The sequence below is a fragment of the Arachis hypogaea genome, chromosome 3, assembly GCF_003086295.3.
Source record: "Arachis hypogaea cultivar Tifrunner chromosome 3, arahy.Tifrunner.gnm2.J5K5, whole genome shotgun sequence".
In the NCBI taxonomy this organism is placed as follows: Eukaryota; Viridiplantae; Streptophyta; class Magnoliopsida; order Fabales; family Fabaceae; genus Arachis; species Arachis hypogaea.
Window position 1 is genome coordinate 100,616,069 of NC_092038.1, and position 13,343 is coordinate 100,629,411.

The window sequence follows — 13,343 nt, forward strand, 5'->3', positions numbered from 1 at the left end:
AAACGTTGTCCCAAAATGATTCACTTGCATAAGCTCTCCGTAAAGAGCACTTGGATAGAGTGTGTGGCATGGGTTTCAACGATTCTAAGAACAATGCTAATCTCCCAGTTCTGATTCACTAAATTACAATGATAAATTCAAATATGAAATAATATGCCAATCCTGAGAAGGGTAGATGACAAAATCATATAGTTTCTCAACCAATATAGTGCACAAACACAAAAGTTAAAGAACTTATAAGGCAGATGTTATATGTCACAAACATTTAATCAATAATCCATAATCAATAAATTAAAATAATAAAATCACAACACAAAATAGTAGCACAGTAGAAAAACATAATGACATAATGAAACCCCATAGATCCACCCGCCACTGCTTAAATCAATGCATAAATGAAACATGATGGTAGATATATACACAATTCAACACCAATAAAATTGTACAGAACATGGAATAAAGCTAATAGATCCAAACCAATACTATTATTATCACCTCAACCACACATAACTCTACACATTAAAATTCTTTATGGGTTTTCTAAGTCATCAAACTGATACCAATTCCTTTTTCTTTATTACTACTTTGTTCAATATATATATATATATATATATATATATATATATATATATATATATATATATATATATATATATAAACAGGGCTAAAGAAGCCCAGAGAGAGAAAACTACAGAGTTCTAATAGATTGGGGAACTAAAACCCCTCTACAATCATCATCTAAAATCATTCTTAAACTAGTTTGGGGCAAATCTATAAAATAATATCCCATTTCCTGCTCCAGACCTTCTCTGGCTAACCAATCCGTTGCCTTGTTTCCTTCCCTGAAAACATGTCGGATTCTCACTTGCCAATCTTTGCTTAGCCAAAGCTTAATATTCCTTATGAAACTGTTGAGATGAGAAGACTTTCCATTTCTCCTCACAATACTATCAATTACTGCCTTTGAATCAGACTCCAATATAACTCGCCTGCAGCCTAATTCCCAAATAGTTTGAAGACCATGGAGCACGCCCCCCATAATTCCACCTGAAAAGTTGTACAATTTCCCATGTTTGCAAAAAAACCAGCCCCCCCAACGACCTAATCCATTTCTAATTACCCAACCACAAGCTGCTAGACCTGGGTTTCCCGCAGAGGACCCGTCTATATTGATCTTAAGCCAACCAGCATTAGGGGGTTCCCATCCTATGCTCATATTCATCACCTTAGGGACCAGTCTCATCAAATTTCTTCTTTCAAAGGATTCTTCAATCAGCTTGATTTGGAATTCAATAACTGGCCAAGGTGAATTGGGTGTGTTGGACGACTATTAAAAATTTTCTAATTTCTCCATCTTCATAACCACCAACAAGTGACTATGAGCTTGGTTATCCAAGAAGTTTGGTTATTGCGGCCGACTTCAGAGGTTAGGTTCCATCTGATCTAGACCTCGAAAGGAGCTCTAAAGAATTTCTAGAGATAGGAAGGGTGGATGATCAAAGACCATACTCTGAAAGCCGAAAGGCAATCTCTTAAAATATGAATTTGAGTTTCCTCAATCCTGTAACATCTATGGCAGTAAGGATATGCCCCAAAAATTTTAACCCTTCTTTGCGTTGTCATCAACTTCTTGTGCACTGCTATCCACATGAAGCACTTGATTTTCTGAGGATCTTTCCATCCTCGTATAATGGCCCACATCCATTAAAGACAATCACACAATTACCTCAAACAACACTAACTTCAGCTCGGATTCTTTAGCCCTCCAAACTCAACCAATCGCTATGCCGCAATATGGTACCTCTCTGACTCCAACATCATATGGATAGCAAATGGAGATCAAGTCGTGAAAGATTCTTCAGGGATTATCGTGATTCACAAGGATGGCAACCTCGTAGTAATGGATGGAAGAAACTATATAGTTTGGTGAACAAACCTCACATTCTCAACTAAATATGTCCCCAATATCTCAAGTGCTCAGCTTCAAGATAACGGTAACCTTGTTTTTAAGGTTAGCGACACTGGAGAAAAGTTTGGGAGAATTTCACCCTCCCTGTGGATGCAGCTGTGCCAATGATGAAAACCACGGCAAACAAGTTCACAGGCAATAAAAAAAAATTAAAAAAACGAAGAACAAGTGAGCTTTGAGTCACTGACCTTCAATCGCAGAGGAGGACAGACGACGGCGACAAGACAGCAACAGACGACGGCGACAAGACGTCGGAAGTTCAAGGTCGTCTTCCTCAGCACAACGCCGGAAAAGTTTCGTAACCAGTGCTCTGTGATGCAGTTAGCAGAAAGGATTGGGGGTGGACGGACAGACGGACGGCGGCTTTGAGTGCGACAGACATCGGCGATGTGCCACTGCTTGCGGCGGTGGTGATAGGTAAGAGATTTTTTGCTCAATTTTTTTCTGATTTCTGAATGAAAGAAGAAAGGGAGAAGGGGGGAAAGCGAGAAGGGAATGGATCCTCTCCGTTTTTTTAACAATTGAGGGAGTAAAGTGTGATCTTTCACCATTAATTTTATAAGTGAGATCAAGAATAAATATGAGAGAGAGTAATGGAGGGCTAAAAATTACACTTTACACTCTCAATTTTTTTTAACAATTGAGAATATCCATTCCCAAGGGAGAAAGGACTAGGGTTTTCACCGTGTGCGTGTCTGAATCTTTTTTTTTGAAAATCCGCCGAATTCCGGTTCGGTCTGACCATCCGATTCCAGACCGATTCAGCGGTTTTTTGGCAGTTTTTAGAATGGCGGTTTTTCAACATAAACCGAATTGGGATAGAACTTATGTTTAGGGCTGGCAATGGGTAGGGTAGGATATGATTTGGACTCTACCCTAACTTTACTTGCGAGTTGTAAACTTTTTTAAAATTCTGTCCTACCCTACCTGCCCCCTAAAATTCTAAACCCTACCCGATCCGATTTTATCTGTAAAAAAATAAAAAAATTTTAAGCAAATATAAAATTCAACTATTCCAAATTTTATACATATTAATAAAATAAAAAATAAAAAACTAAGTTTAAATTAAAATTGAAAATAATAAAATCTTAAAGAAATCTAACATAAAATTATAAATAATATGATTATTAATTAGTTTAGTAGTTATTTTAAATTTTTATAAGAAAAAGATTGTGAATTCAATTTATCAGAGGTGCGGATAGAATAGCATATGATAGGATATACCATGAACCGTAGTGGATAAAATAGATAACCTTACCCAAATAGGTTGGTTCGGGTTAGATACCCGCAAGCACGCTGTAGATTGCCAGTCCTACTTATGTTAGAGGCAGGCGATGATACTTTTGGCGCGAAAATGGGTAGCGCGGGCAAGTATAATCACTAATCAGTAATCACTAAATCAGTAATAGCTAGAACATAAAACACCAAACATATTTGGGGCTTTTGATTTTGGGTCTTTGTTTTGGTATTATCGGTAAGGCAAGCGGCATGGATTGTTTACCAGCTGCAAAGCGACGGCGTGAGAGCAAAGACCACGGCGACGTTGAACCCTCAGCCTCAGCAGCTGCTCCTGTGGTTGTGTTGGCTCATGGGGCCGGTGCTCCTTCCTCTTCTGATTGGATGAAAAGGTTTCTACCTTAATCACTTTATCAAAATTTGTTATTACTTAGATCTTCTGAAAACTCTCTTATCTTTGATCTCTATGCAATAGATGGAAGAGAATGCTGAAGGAGGCACTCCAAGCTGCTGATGTTGTCACTTTTGATTATCCCTGTCAGTTTCCTTCTTTTCATTCTGCATTGAAATTGCTAGATCTACACTATGCTAATCTGTTTTTTTTTTTTTCATGTGCTGCCAGATATCACTGGAAAGAAGAAGGCTCCTCCAAAGGCAGAAAAATTGGTGGACCCTCACTCTGAAATTGTCAAGCAAACTGCTGCTAAGTACCCTGGTCATCCCATCATACTTGCAGGCAAATCAATGGGTTCAAGGTATCTTGTTTTTCTTTTTTTCTTTATTTTTTTCTCTCTTATTTGGGATCTGGAGCTTCTATTAGCATTATTATAAGCAAAGTTATTTATGAAACTATGTATGTGTTTTGTGTTTTAGAGTGGGATGCATGGTGGCTAGCTTGGAAGATATTAATGTTTCTGCTGTTGTATGCCTTGGCTACCCGTTGAAGGTTTTATTTTCTTTCGTATAATTACATTTCACCTCATATAATTCATAAACTAGCTATCCAATTTGCCGAAATAACTGATGAAGCTCACCTCCTATGAGCATTTAGCATGAGTCCCTGAAAAGCATCAATTTTTAAAATTTTTAACAATGCTACTACTTCCTTCCCTATTTCTATTTCCATTTCTTCTTTGCTTGCTGCATCATTTCTGCTTTGTGATTTGTGATATTGCAATGCTTGAGCTATTATGATTATTGTATGTGTGTGTGTGTGTGTGTGTTATTCCGGCTGAAACAGAGATCTCGCTCATACTAGAGGAACAGAGTTTGAATAATTGAGTATAACAAGGACTCTATTAATTTAGTTACAAAATTTCAGGGAATCAATGGTGCAATTAGAGATGAAACACTGTTACAGCTAACGGTTCCGACAATGTTTGTACAGGTAATCTTCCACGTAGTTGTTATTTGTATTCAGTTTCTATCAGAATGGTATTCTCATACTGCGTGCTTGGACATTGTTTATATATTATCTTAGTTTCTATTTTGTGTTATGTGTTGCACAGGGCAGCAAGGATACTCTCTGTCCACTTGAGAAGTTAGAAGCCACTAGGAAGAAAATGAAAACCCCCAATGAGCTGCATGTCATTGATGGTGGTGACCACTCCTTCAAGATTGGTAAGAAGCATCTGCAAGCAAATGGTTCCACCCAAGAAGCTGAAGATCACGCCTTGAAAGCCATTGCAGCTTTCATTTCCAAGTCTCTTGATGGACAATGAATGTGCGTGTATATTGTCGGGTATGTAATGTGTATTGTATCTTGCTTGGTTTTAATCTAAGCCTTCTTGTCAGTTAAGCTGTAATTATATCTTCTGTAATTTGGCTTTGAGTTCCTTGTTAGCAGAATAGACACTTTAATTGACAGACATACTTGATAAGGAGAGTTCTAGTTTTTAACCAAATGCCGTTTTTTATATCCATATTGACTAGATTAGGTATAGGTACTATAAGATCATATGGTAGAACAGACCGCTCACAATGACAGACTTTTAACATCTATTATTCCACAAAAGGCACAAAGCCACAAACAACCAATTGTTATATTGGCATTTATTTCCCCAGCTATATTAGGTACAAGAATTATATTATATCATAAAGACACTGTTTATTTGTAAACATGTTTTCTTCTCTACGCTTGTTACACAAGCTTTGTTTATTAGCATCCTGCTCGCGGCTTCTCCTAGCATCAATTCTGCAGATGCAACCAAAAACAGAGGTTAAAGAGACTAATCCTTTGAAGCAAATTAAACTTTGTTTTAACTCAACATGCATGCAATTAAAGATGTCAAATACTCTTGCCTTGGTTTTTGGCTTTGGGCACTTTTCGTTGTTAAGTGCACTTGCCTTAGTTTTTTGCTTTGGGCACTTGTCATTGTCACTGTCGCTGTCACTGCTGCTGCTACTGCTGTTGTTTCCTTCATTGCTATGGCGGGACATGCCATTTCTAATCCTCTGGAACAAATTCACGTCCTTCCTGTTATTGTTGGGATCTGCATGCTTCCTGGGATGAGTACCAAAGCATGTTGTAGTGGTACCATAAGGAGGGTATTCATACTCATCGGTCTGAGTAATCTGAGCTTGGACCACAGTAAGTGTGATCTGGGTTTTGGACACCCCATGCTTCTTGTCATGTTGTGTCTGTGATTGTCCATAGTAATGAGTCTCTTTCTTAGAGTTAGTGTTACCGTGCGACTCAATCTCGGTTTGGCTGTAGCATTGAACTTGGTTTTGGCTGTTGCCATGGCGGCCATGGTGCCCTTTGAAAGCCTTGCTTGTCATGTCAGATATCTTTTGGCCAAGTGAGCTGTGTTGGGTGGTTTTTGGTTGGCAGATGTCATTGGCGACAGTGGTGGTGGGTTTCTGGCTTCTTGGTGGGCAAGGCTCGATAGTGGTGGCAGGTTTGTGGCACTGAGCAGAAGCCATTGTAATAGCTATTTTTATGGTGCTTACTTCTAATTTTGTTTTCCCTTGAGTTGCATGATATGTATTGTATTAAGGGCCTTTTATTAGCACCAGAGTGGAGCTCTACTTTCCCTCTAGAATGATGATTTATGAAATTAAAATAACCATTTCGAATTATGGCCTGAAGAAAAGTAGCCTTATCATGTTATTAACAGAAAGGAAAAGAACGGAACTTATTCTCTGACTCCTTTCGAAACGTATCGGAAAATAAATCAAGTGAAAGAACCTAATTTCGTGGAGCAGAAACACGCTGAATAAGTTCTACTCCCACTCAATTTATGGAGCAGGAATTTAAGGAAAAAATAAAATAAAATGAAGTGCGTATAACATTTTTGTTTTGGGGAATCAACTCACATATAAGCATATATGATTTCTAATAAGATTTCTCTACTTTTTTTAGCTATCCAAGTCAAGTATATGGTATCTTAGAAATTGTTCTCAAATCTTTCTATTTAACGTATCAAATTTTGGAAAAGAATAATGAGTCATGGAATCATTATTTCTCTCTTAAAAACGAAATACATAATTGGGAATTTTTTCCCTGGATAATGGTATGCATCTTGGTATTAAAAATTAGAGAAAATGATAAATAGGCACTCATCTTTTGCTTAAAAGACAAATAAATTATCGAATAATTGAAAATATAAAAATATCTTTTACATTGTAAAATGCAAGACATTTAAATTCTTCTAAAGAACCTATCTGTTCTTATATTTTGGATCAAAGAACTTAAATATCTCATTTTAAAAGATAAAGAATGTTTTTGTATTTTCAATTTGTTAGGAATTTATATATCTTCAAGTTAAAAAATTGATCTATTTGTCTTTTTTTTTAATTATAAAAATATTATGTACATACAAAAAATTAATCACTAAACTATTATGTATTTGTGTATAAATATATGTATTATTTAATTTATTTTTAATATATATTTTATATTTTAATATATATTTTATATAAATAATTAATTTAGTAACTGAATTTTTGATACGTAAGTAACATGGTTGTAAAAATTATAAACTTCAAATTAGCTCTTTAACTTTTTTCATAATTCAAATTTATAAGTTAAAAATGGCACAATAATTTTTTAAATATATATATAATTTTGATATATTCATTATATAAATATTTTTCCTTTGAAAATCATAATATAAATAAGTTTTATAATAATCTAAGCACTTTTCTTTCATCAGACGGAGTAGTAGTAGTTGATGTATAAAAAAAAGAGTATATATTCAAATAGGTTTATGGAGAATTTTGTGTTGGTCGTTTTAAGGACTCCATGAGTGTCTTTGGTTAGGTGTTTGTGTTATAACACTTATGTTTAATTGTCTAGAAAATCTCAATTTTTTGTTTGACTTTTTTTTTAAGATATAAATGTGATTCTATACTTAAAATAATAAATTATAACTTTTGTGTTTAATAATTACGGTTGAATAAACAATTGAAAAAAATTATTTTTTTGTCAATTTTATCCTTCATTCTTATATATTGTATATTATTGTCTTTTTTATGAAATTTTTGGTATTCATTATTCATATAAAATTTTTTAATCATTTTTACTAATATGGTGTTCTCTTTTATAGATTTTTTCTTTGTTATTTTATTTTGTTTGATTTGGTACAATTTTGATCGTGGGTTCTTGAATTAAAATGTACTTTGTTTATCATTGTTAATTTTTTATAATATAAATTATTGATCCAATTAAAAAAATCAAATTAAATAAAAAAGAGTACACAAAAAAAGTATTGAAAAATTATGACAAAAAAATATTAAATGTCAACAAATAAATTTAAGTTCTTTTAAAAAAAATTATAGTCAAAAGAGTTTTGAAAAAAAATGTGGTTTTGAATAATATAAATCCATATCTTCTTTTAGTAATTTTTATCTAAACGTGATTTTAAATAATATAATCTAAACAACATTTGTTTTACTATAATCCAATTTCTTATAAAAATTAGCAAACATAAATAATATTAATATTAACTTAGCTTCTCATCAAAATCAAATTTAAAAAATTAATTTGGTGCAAACTCTTTTTACAAACTTTAATCTACAAACTCCTTTTGCAAACTTTAATCTAACCACACACCACATCTCTTGTTATATCCGTGGTTCTTTTTCTTTTTATGGTTATTTTCTTTGCTTTTCTTTCTTTCGTTCTTATTTTATTTTATTTTTAACTGTAGTTCTTTAATATGCATGAGAATGTAGAAGCAGTAGCGCACTTTTAGTTGTGCACAAAGTAATCGAGTTTATTAGTAATAATTTTTAAAAAAGGAATAGATTATTAAATGATACTAAAAAATTTACTGATAAAAAATTTTTTAAAAGATGTTAACGATAAATAAACTTTTAAAAAATTTTAAAACGTGACAAAAAGAATTAAATATCAAATAAATATTTTAAAACAATAATTTTAGAGAACAAATTTTAATACATTTTTAAAGTATTTTTAGAAAAATAAAATCTTTTTATTTTTAAAATTTAATCATTTTATATCAAGTGAATTTTTTTAATTTTTTTATTATGAACGATCAAATTGTTTTAAAAAAAATTTGGAGATCAATTTTTTTTGAATTTTTTTATATACTTTTTAAATATTTATATAAATATTGTTACAAAAATTTAGACTAAATGAATAAGCTGTTTATTAAATACGAAATTTTGTTTTATCATTTGTAGAAAATATAGTATTTATTAATTATTTTTGTTGTATTTTCAAATGATTAAGAGGTTGTTGTCCAGAGATCTTTTTGTCTTATTCGAAGAACAAGAGCCGCTCGCAAAAAAGAACATATATAACTTGGAAAATAATGTATACACACACCAGTTGGGAAAACATATATCGTTATCTAAAAGATACAGATATGTAATAATCTATGGTTCAATTAACCTTTATAATAGGTGATTGCGTGATTTAACGAATTTTGTTTTTACTGAACAAAGATATGCAATTTTACTGCGAGTGACCGAGTGTTAAAGTTGGGAGATCAAGATACAAAAAAAAAAAAAAAAGTTGGGAGATCAAATCAGAATTTTAGGACAAAAACGAAAATGCTTGATAACAAAACAAAAATAATAAAAGATAATTAAAATTTGTTTATTTAATATTTATTAATTATTATAATAACTAATAAATACTAAATAAAATAAGTTTTTACTGTTTTTTATTTTTTATTTTTTTTAGCATTTAGATGTTGCAAAAAGGTTTTGTTTTCTAGTTGAAGGTTAATTCCATCTGACAGAATTACATTAGTTATGATGACTCAGTGGTGCATCAATATCCCTCCATTAAATAATGGATAAGTTAAAGAGAAACAGCGCATATTGGTTTGAGAGGTGAACTCTTCACTGGGCAAAGATACCGCGGGTGATAAACTAAGAGCGTGTTTGGTAAAGGAAAGAAAAAACGTAGGTAATGGAAAATCGATGAATAAATTATACGATTCGTTTGTTCTGGTGATAAAACTATAGGCAAACGCGAGAGGCATGAGATGCGAGAGAATTCAAACAGTTTTATTGATAGTAGTAATAAGGAGATCGAGCAAGCACACAATGCATTTAGGTCTCAATCTCGGAGTCACACCATACATAATCAAAGTACATCACTTTTATTTATTTATTTATTTTAAATTAGGATATTTTATTTATTCTGAGCAGTGGCCAGTGGCCACACACACACTTGACATCATAGGAGCTGTGATGAAGAATCAGAGCTGGTGCTTACTGCTTAATTGCAATTCTGCATACACACACACAATTCAAATTAATTAAACCAATAATGGACATTGAATTTCAAATGTGTAATGTCAGGAGAAAGATTTAGTTAGTTAGTTATATAGAACATGCCTTCCTGCTCCTCCTGCCGCAGTTGTTTTCGTTGTCGCTGTCACTCTCACTGCTGTCACTCTCGCTGCTGCTGCAATCGCTGTTGCGGCCGGACAACCCATCCTTGATCTTCTGGAACATGCCCCTGCTCTTGTGCTCCTTCTTGCTTCTTCCATTACTGCACCTCCCGCTGCCGCTATTCGCGGTGGTCTTTGTCTGGCTGTGGTAGTAATCAGTTTCAGTGGTTTTGTTGGTCGCAACATACCCTCCTCCACTGTGGGATGTCATGTTGGTTTTGTTGCTGCCATGGCATTGGGATTGGATTCCCCCATTGTTGTGGTAGTTAGCACCGCCACAGGCTTGGGTATGGGTATGGGATTGGGTGCATCCTTTGTGGAGGCTACCACCATAGCCTCCTCCATTGTTGAGGTGGTTAGCACCGCCACAGGCTTGGGTATGGGTGTGGGATTGGGTGCATCCTTTGTGGAGGCTACCACCATAGCCTGCTCCATTGCTATGGTGGTTAGCAGCACCATAGCCTTGGGTATGGGCATGGAAATGGGAGCATCCACTGTGGTGGCTGCCACCATGGCATTGGGAAATGGTATGGGTTTGGGTGGCTCCAATGTGGTGGTTGCTGCTACCATGGCAGTGTTGCTGGGCATGGGTGGCAACTGGCACCATTGTGGTGGCCTTTGAACACATCTCAGAAACCTTTTGCCCAATGGATGATTGGGTCTTCTGCTGGTAGCAGGTTTCTTGGCATGTTTTGTAGCACTGAACTGAGGTCATGGCTAAAAGCTTATTGCTGTGTAGTGATTACTTGTTTGTTTAGTTGGCTGGTTGCTTGTGATTTTTGAACGAGGGTCTTAATATGTATTTATAGGCAGGGATTGCTCATCGGGTTTTGTTTCCGATCTCTATCCCTACCTCTATGTAATCTAATAATTATACTCAGGAATCTCCCTTTTTTTTTTTCTCTCTGATTAGTCCAACAATAATACAAGTATCTTTTAAAAAATATTATTTATATATTAAAATCAACTAATAAAATTAATTATTATATATTTTAATATATATATATATATATATTAATACATATTTTATTTTAATAATTAATTTTGACGATTAAATTTAAAAAAAATTAGAGATATTAAAATGATATTTTTTATTTATAAAATATATACTCTCCTCTTTTATAATTTTTAAAAAACTTATTCTTTAATTTATTTTAAATTTTTTGTGATAATTAACATTAATTTTACCCATTTTAAAAAAAATAAATTATTTTTCTATAAAAATATTCTTTAATAAAAATTTATTTTTTACCCATTTAAAAAATTTATTGAAGAGTATTTTAAGAAAAAATAATTTAATTATTAAAAAAATTTTAAAACATATTTTGGAAATAATACAATTTAATTAATAAAAAAATAATTTGTTAAAGGATATTTTGGTGAACAAAATTTAATCGCAAAAAAATAAAATTTTTATTAAAAAATATTTTTATAAACATAATTGATTTTTTTAAAATAAATAAAATTAATATTAATTAACATAAAAAATTTTAAATGGAACGAAGAGAGGCTTCTAAAAGTTATAAGAAAAAAATATATACAATTTACAAATAAAAAATATTATTTTAACACCTTTTAAAAAAAAGAGCGAAATTTTCTCTTCAATTTAATATACAAACTAATAAGGTTGAGTATCTTTTTTATTGTATTCTATCATGTCCTTACTTTTTTGCCTACTTTTTTTTTCATCATCACTTCATTTCTGCCCACCGAATATGTGCCAAATTAATTTCCTTCCAAAGAATAAAATAATGAGAAAGTCTTAAACATCTAATATAAAAAAATATTTAAAATTTTATAATTTAAATCTAAATAAAAAAAGATGCTTGTTTCCATACATAATTAATTAATACGTATCAACATTCAAACCGATAAAAAAATTAGATGAATACAAAAATGTCATATAAATTAATTTAATTATCATTTATCTTTAATTTTTTTAAATATTATACCACTAGATATATTGAAATATTCTTACTAATAATTATAAAAAAATAAATATATCCTTTTAAATATTTTTGTTAAAAAACTAAATAATCCTTTCTTATTAATATGACAAAAGTATTCCTATAAAATTAAAAAATTCAAATAATTAGATTAATCGTCTTTTGTCTTCCATCTTCATCTGCCGCCAACGTGCACGACTATTTCTTCCCAGCACAATCCTTCACCTCCGACATGCCCGCGAATGCGTTCTCGACAGTAGCAATGCCATCAACACCGGTCACAACCGCGCTAACCTAAAAAGATGATGGTGAACAATGAACAACAATATTTTTTTATCAATAATATTTTATTTTAATTTTTTTATTATATAAGGATATTTTTTCACACTAATAAAAAAATATTTAATTTTTTAACAAAATTATTTTAAAAGATATATTTTTTTATAATTATTTATAAAGATATTTTAATATATATGGTGATATAATATCTTTTTAAAAAATTAAAAATAAATACTTATCAAGATAATATAGTCTATGTAGTATTTTTTTTATTTCTCTAAGTTTTTAATCGTACAAATATGTATTAATTAATTATCGTACCAAAATAAACACTTAAAAAATATTTAAAATTTAAATTTAACATAAATCTATTTATAAAAAGTTTTATAATAGAATTGTTCTACAATTTATTATAATATTAGTTAAAATTATATTATAGAATTCGTTCTCCAATACTATTTTAAAATAAGTTTAGATATGACAGTACAATCAATATAGAAATCGTTTAAGGTGGAAAAATTTGAAACTGATTTTTACACTTTGTTTGGATGAGATGATTTTGGAAAAAAAGAAAATAGGCGAGAAAAAAAGGGATGAAAAATTTGATTTTTTTTCGTTTGGACCAATAAAAAAAATGAAAGAAAAATGAAAAAGTACGTATGAAAAGAAATATGATTAATGGTGTAGAGTAATTTTTATGATTTTTTTAGGAAATTATTTATTTATATATATTTAAAAAGAATAATATATATTTTTATTTACGACATTAAAAGACAACAGAAAAGAATAAATTTAAAAAAATATTATTGTTCATAAAAATAACACTTTAAAATTTTTAAATGTAATTGGGATCACTTTTTTTTATTTTAGAAATAATTTAAATACGTCGATATATTGTAATTTATATATAATATAAAGAAGGGTATTACTATAATTTCACTTGTTTATGATTTTCTCTTTTTTTATTTTTTTTCTCATCTAAACAAAGAAAAAATTTTCCCTTACATTCTTTCCATTCATTTTCTCTTCATCCAAATAACA

At 31.4% G+C, this 13,343-nt stretch overlaps 3 protein-coding genes and 1 long non-coding RNA gene across 5 annotated transcripts; 1 reads left to right on the forward strand and 3 right to left on the reverse strand.

Annotated features, from left to right (window-relative positions):
• Positions 1–362: 362 nt before the first annotated feature.
• Positions 363–2,467, reverse strand: LOC112790802 (uncharacterized). The gene is made up of 2 exons (XR_003196922.3): positions 2,158–2,467; positions 363–2,065 (listed from the first exon to the last, which is right to left on the reverse strand). It is a non-coding gene; the product is annotated as an uncharacterized lncRNA (long non-coding RNA).
• Positions 2,468–3,206: 739 nt separating this feature from the next.
• LOC112790803 (uncharacterized) lies at positions 3,207–5,109 on the forward strand. The gene is made up of 6 exons (XM_025833372.2): positions 3,207–3,597; positions 3,681–3,742; positions 3,828–3,960; positions 4,079–4,151; positions 4,527–4,592; positions 4,714–5,109. The coding sequence occupies exons 1-6, from the start codon at positions 3,458–3,460 to the stop codon at positions 4,924–4,926; spliced, it is 687 nt and encodes a 228-aa protein (XP_025689157.1). The 5' UTR covers positions 3,207–3,457; the 3' UTR covers positions 4,927–5,109.
• A 77-nt stretch (positions 5,110–5,186) lies between these two features.
• Positions 5,187–6,497, reverse strand: LOC112790804 (uncharacterized). 2 transcript variants are annotated; one of them, XM_025833374.3, is made up of 2 exons: positions 5,507–6,497; positions 5,187–5,399 (listed from the first exon to the last, which is right to left on the reverse strand). In XM_025833374.3, the coding sequence occupies exons 1-2, from the start codon at positions 6,128–6,130 to the stop codon at positions 5,394–5,396; spliced, it is 630 nt and encodes a 209-aa protein (XP_025689159.1). In that variant the 5' UTR covers positions 6,131–6,497; the 3' UTR covers positions 5,187–5,393. The 2 variants fall into 2 exon arrangements, with proteins under 2 accessions (XP_025689159.1, XP_025689160.1); XM_025833375.3 differs by having other exon boundaries at positions 5,552–6,413.
• Positions 6,498–9,667: 3,170 nt separating this feature from the next.
• Positions 9,668–10,916, reverse strand: LOC112790805 (uncharacterized). The gene is made up of 2 exons (XM_025833376.3): positions 10,022–10,916; positions 9,668–9,914 (listed from the first exon to the last, which is right to left on the reverse strand). Exons 1-2 carry the CDS (start codon positions 10,790–10,792, stop codon positions 9,903–9,905), a joined length of 783 nt encoding a protein of 260 aa, XP_025689161.1. The 5' UTR covers positions 10,793–10,916; the 3' UTR covers positions 9,668–9,902.
• Positions 10,917–13,343: the final 2,427 nt, after the last annotated feature.

Bases quoted from the DNA above. Each gene is read 5' to 3' on its own strand.
- LOC112790803 (XM_025833372.2), top strand. From the start codon at position 3,458: ATGGATTGTTTACCAGCTGCAAAGCGACGGCGTGAGAGCAAAGACCAC. The intron at 3,743-3,827 runs GTCAGTTTCCTT...ATGTGCTGCCAG, and splicing joins TGTCACTTTTGATTATCCCT to ATATCACTGGAAAGAAGAAG. The intron at 3,961-4,078 runs GTATCTTGTTTT...TTTGTGTTTTAG, and splicing joins GGCAAATCAATGGGTTCAAG to AGTGGGATGCATGGTGGCTA.
- LOC112790804 (XM_025833374.3), bottom strand. From the start codon at position 6,130: ATGGCTTCTGCTCAGTGCCACAAACCTGCCACCACTATCGAGCCTTGC.
- LOC112790805 (XM_025833376.3), bottom strand. From the start codon at position 10,792: ATGACCTCAGTTCAGTGCTACAAAACATGCCAAGAAACCTGCTACCAG.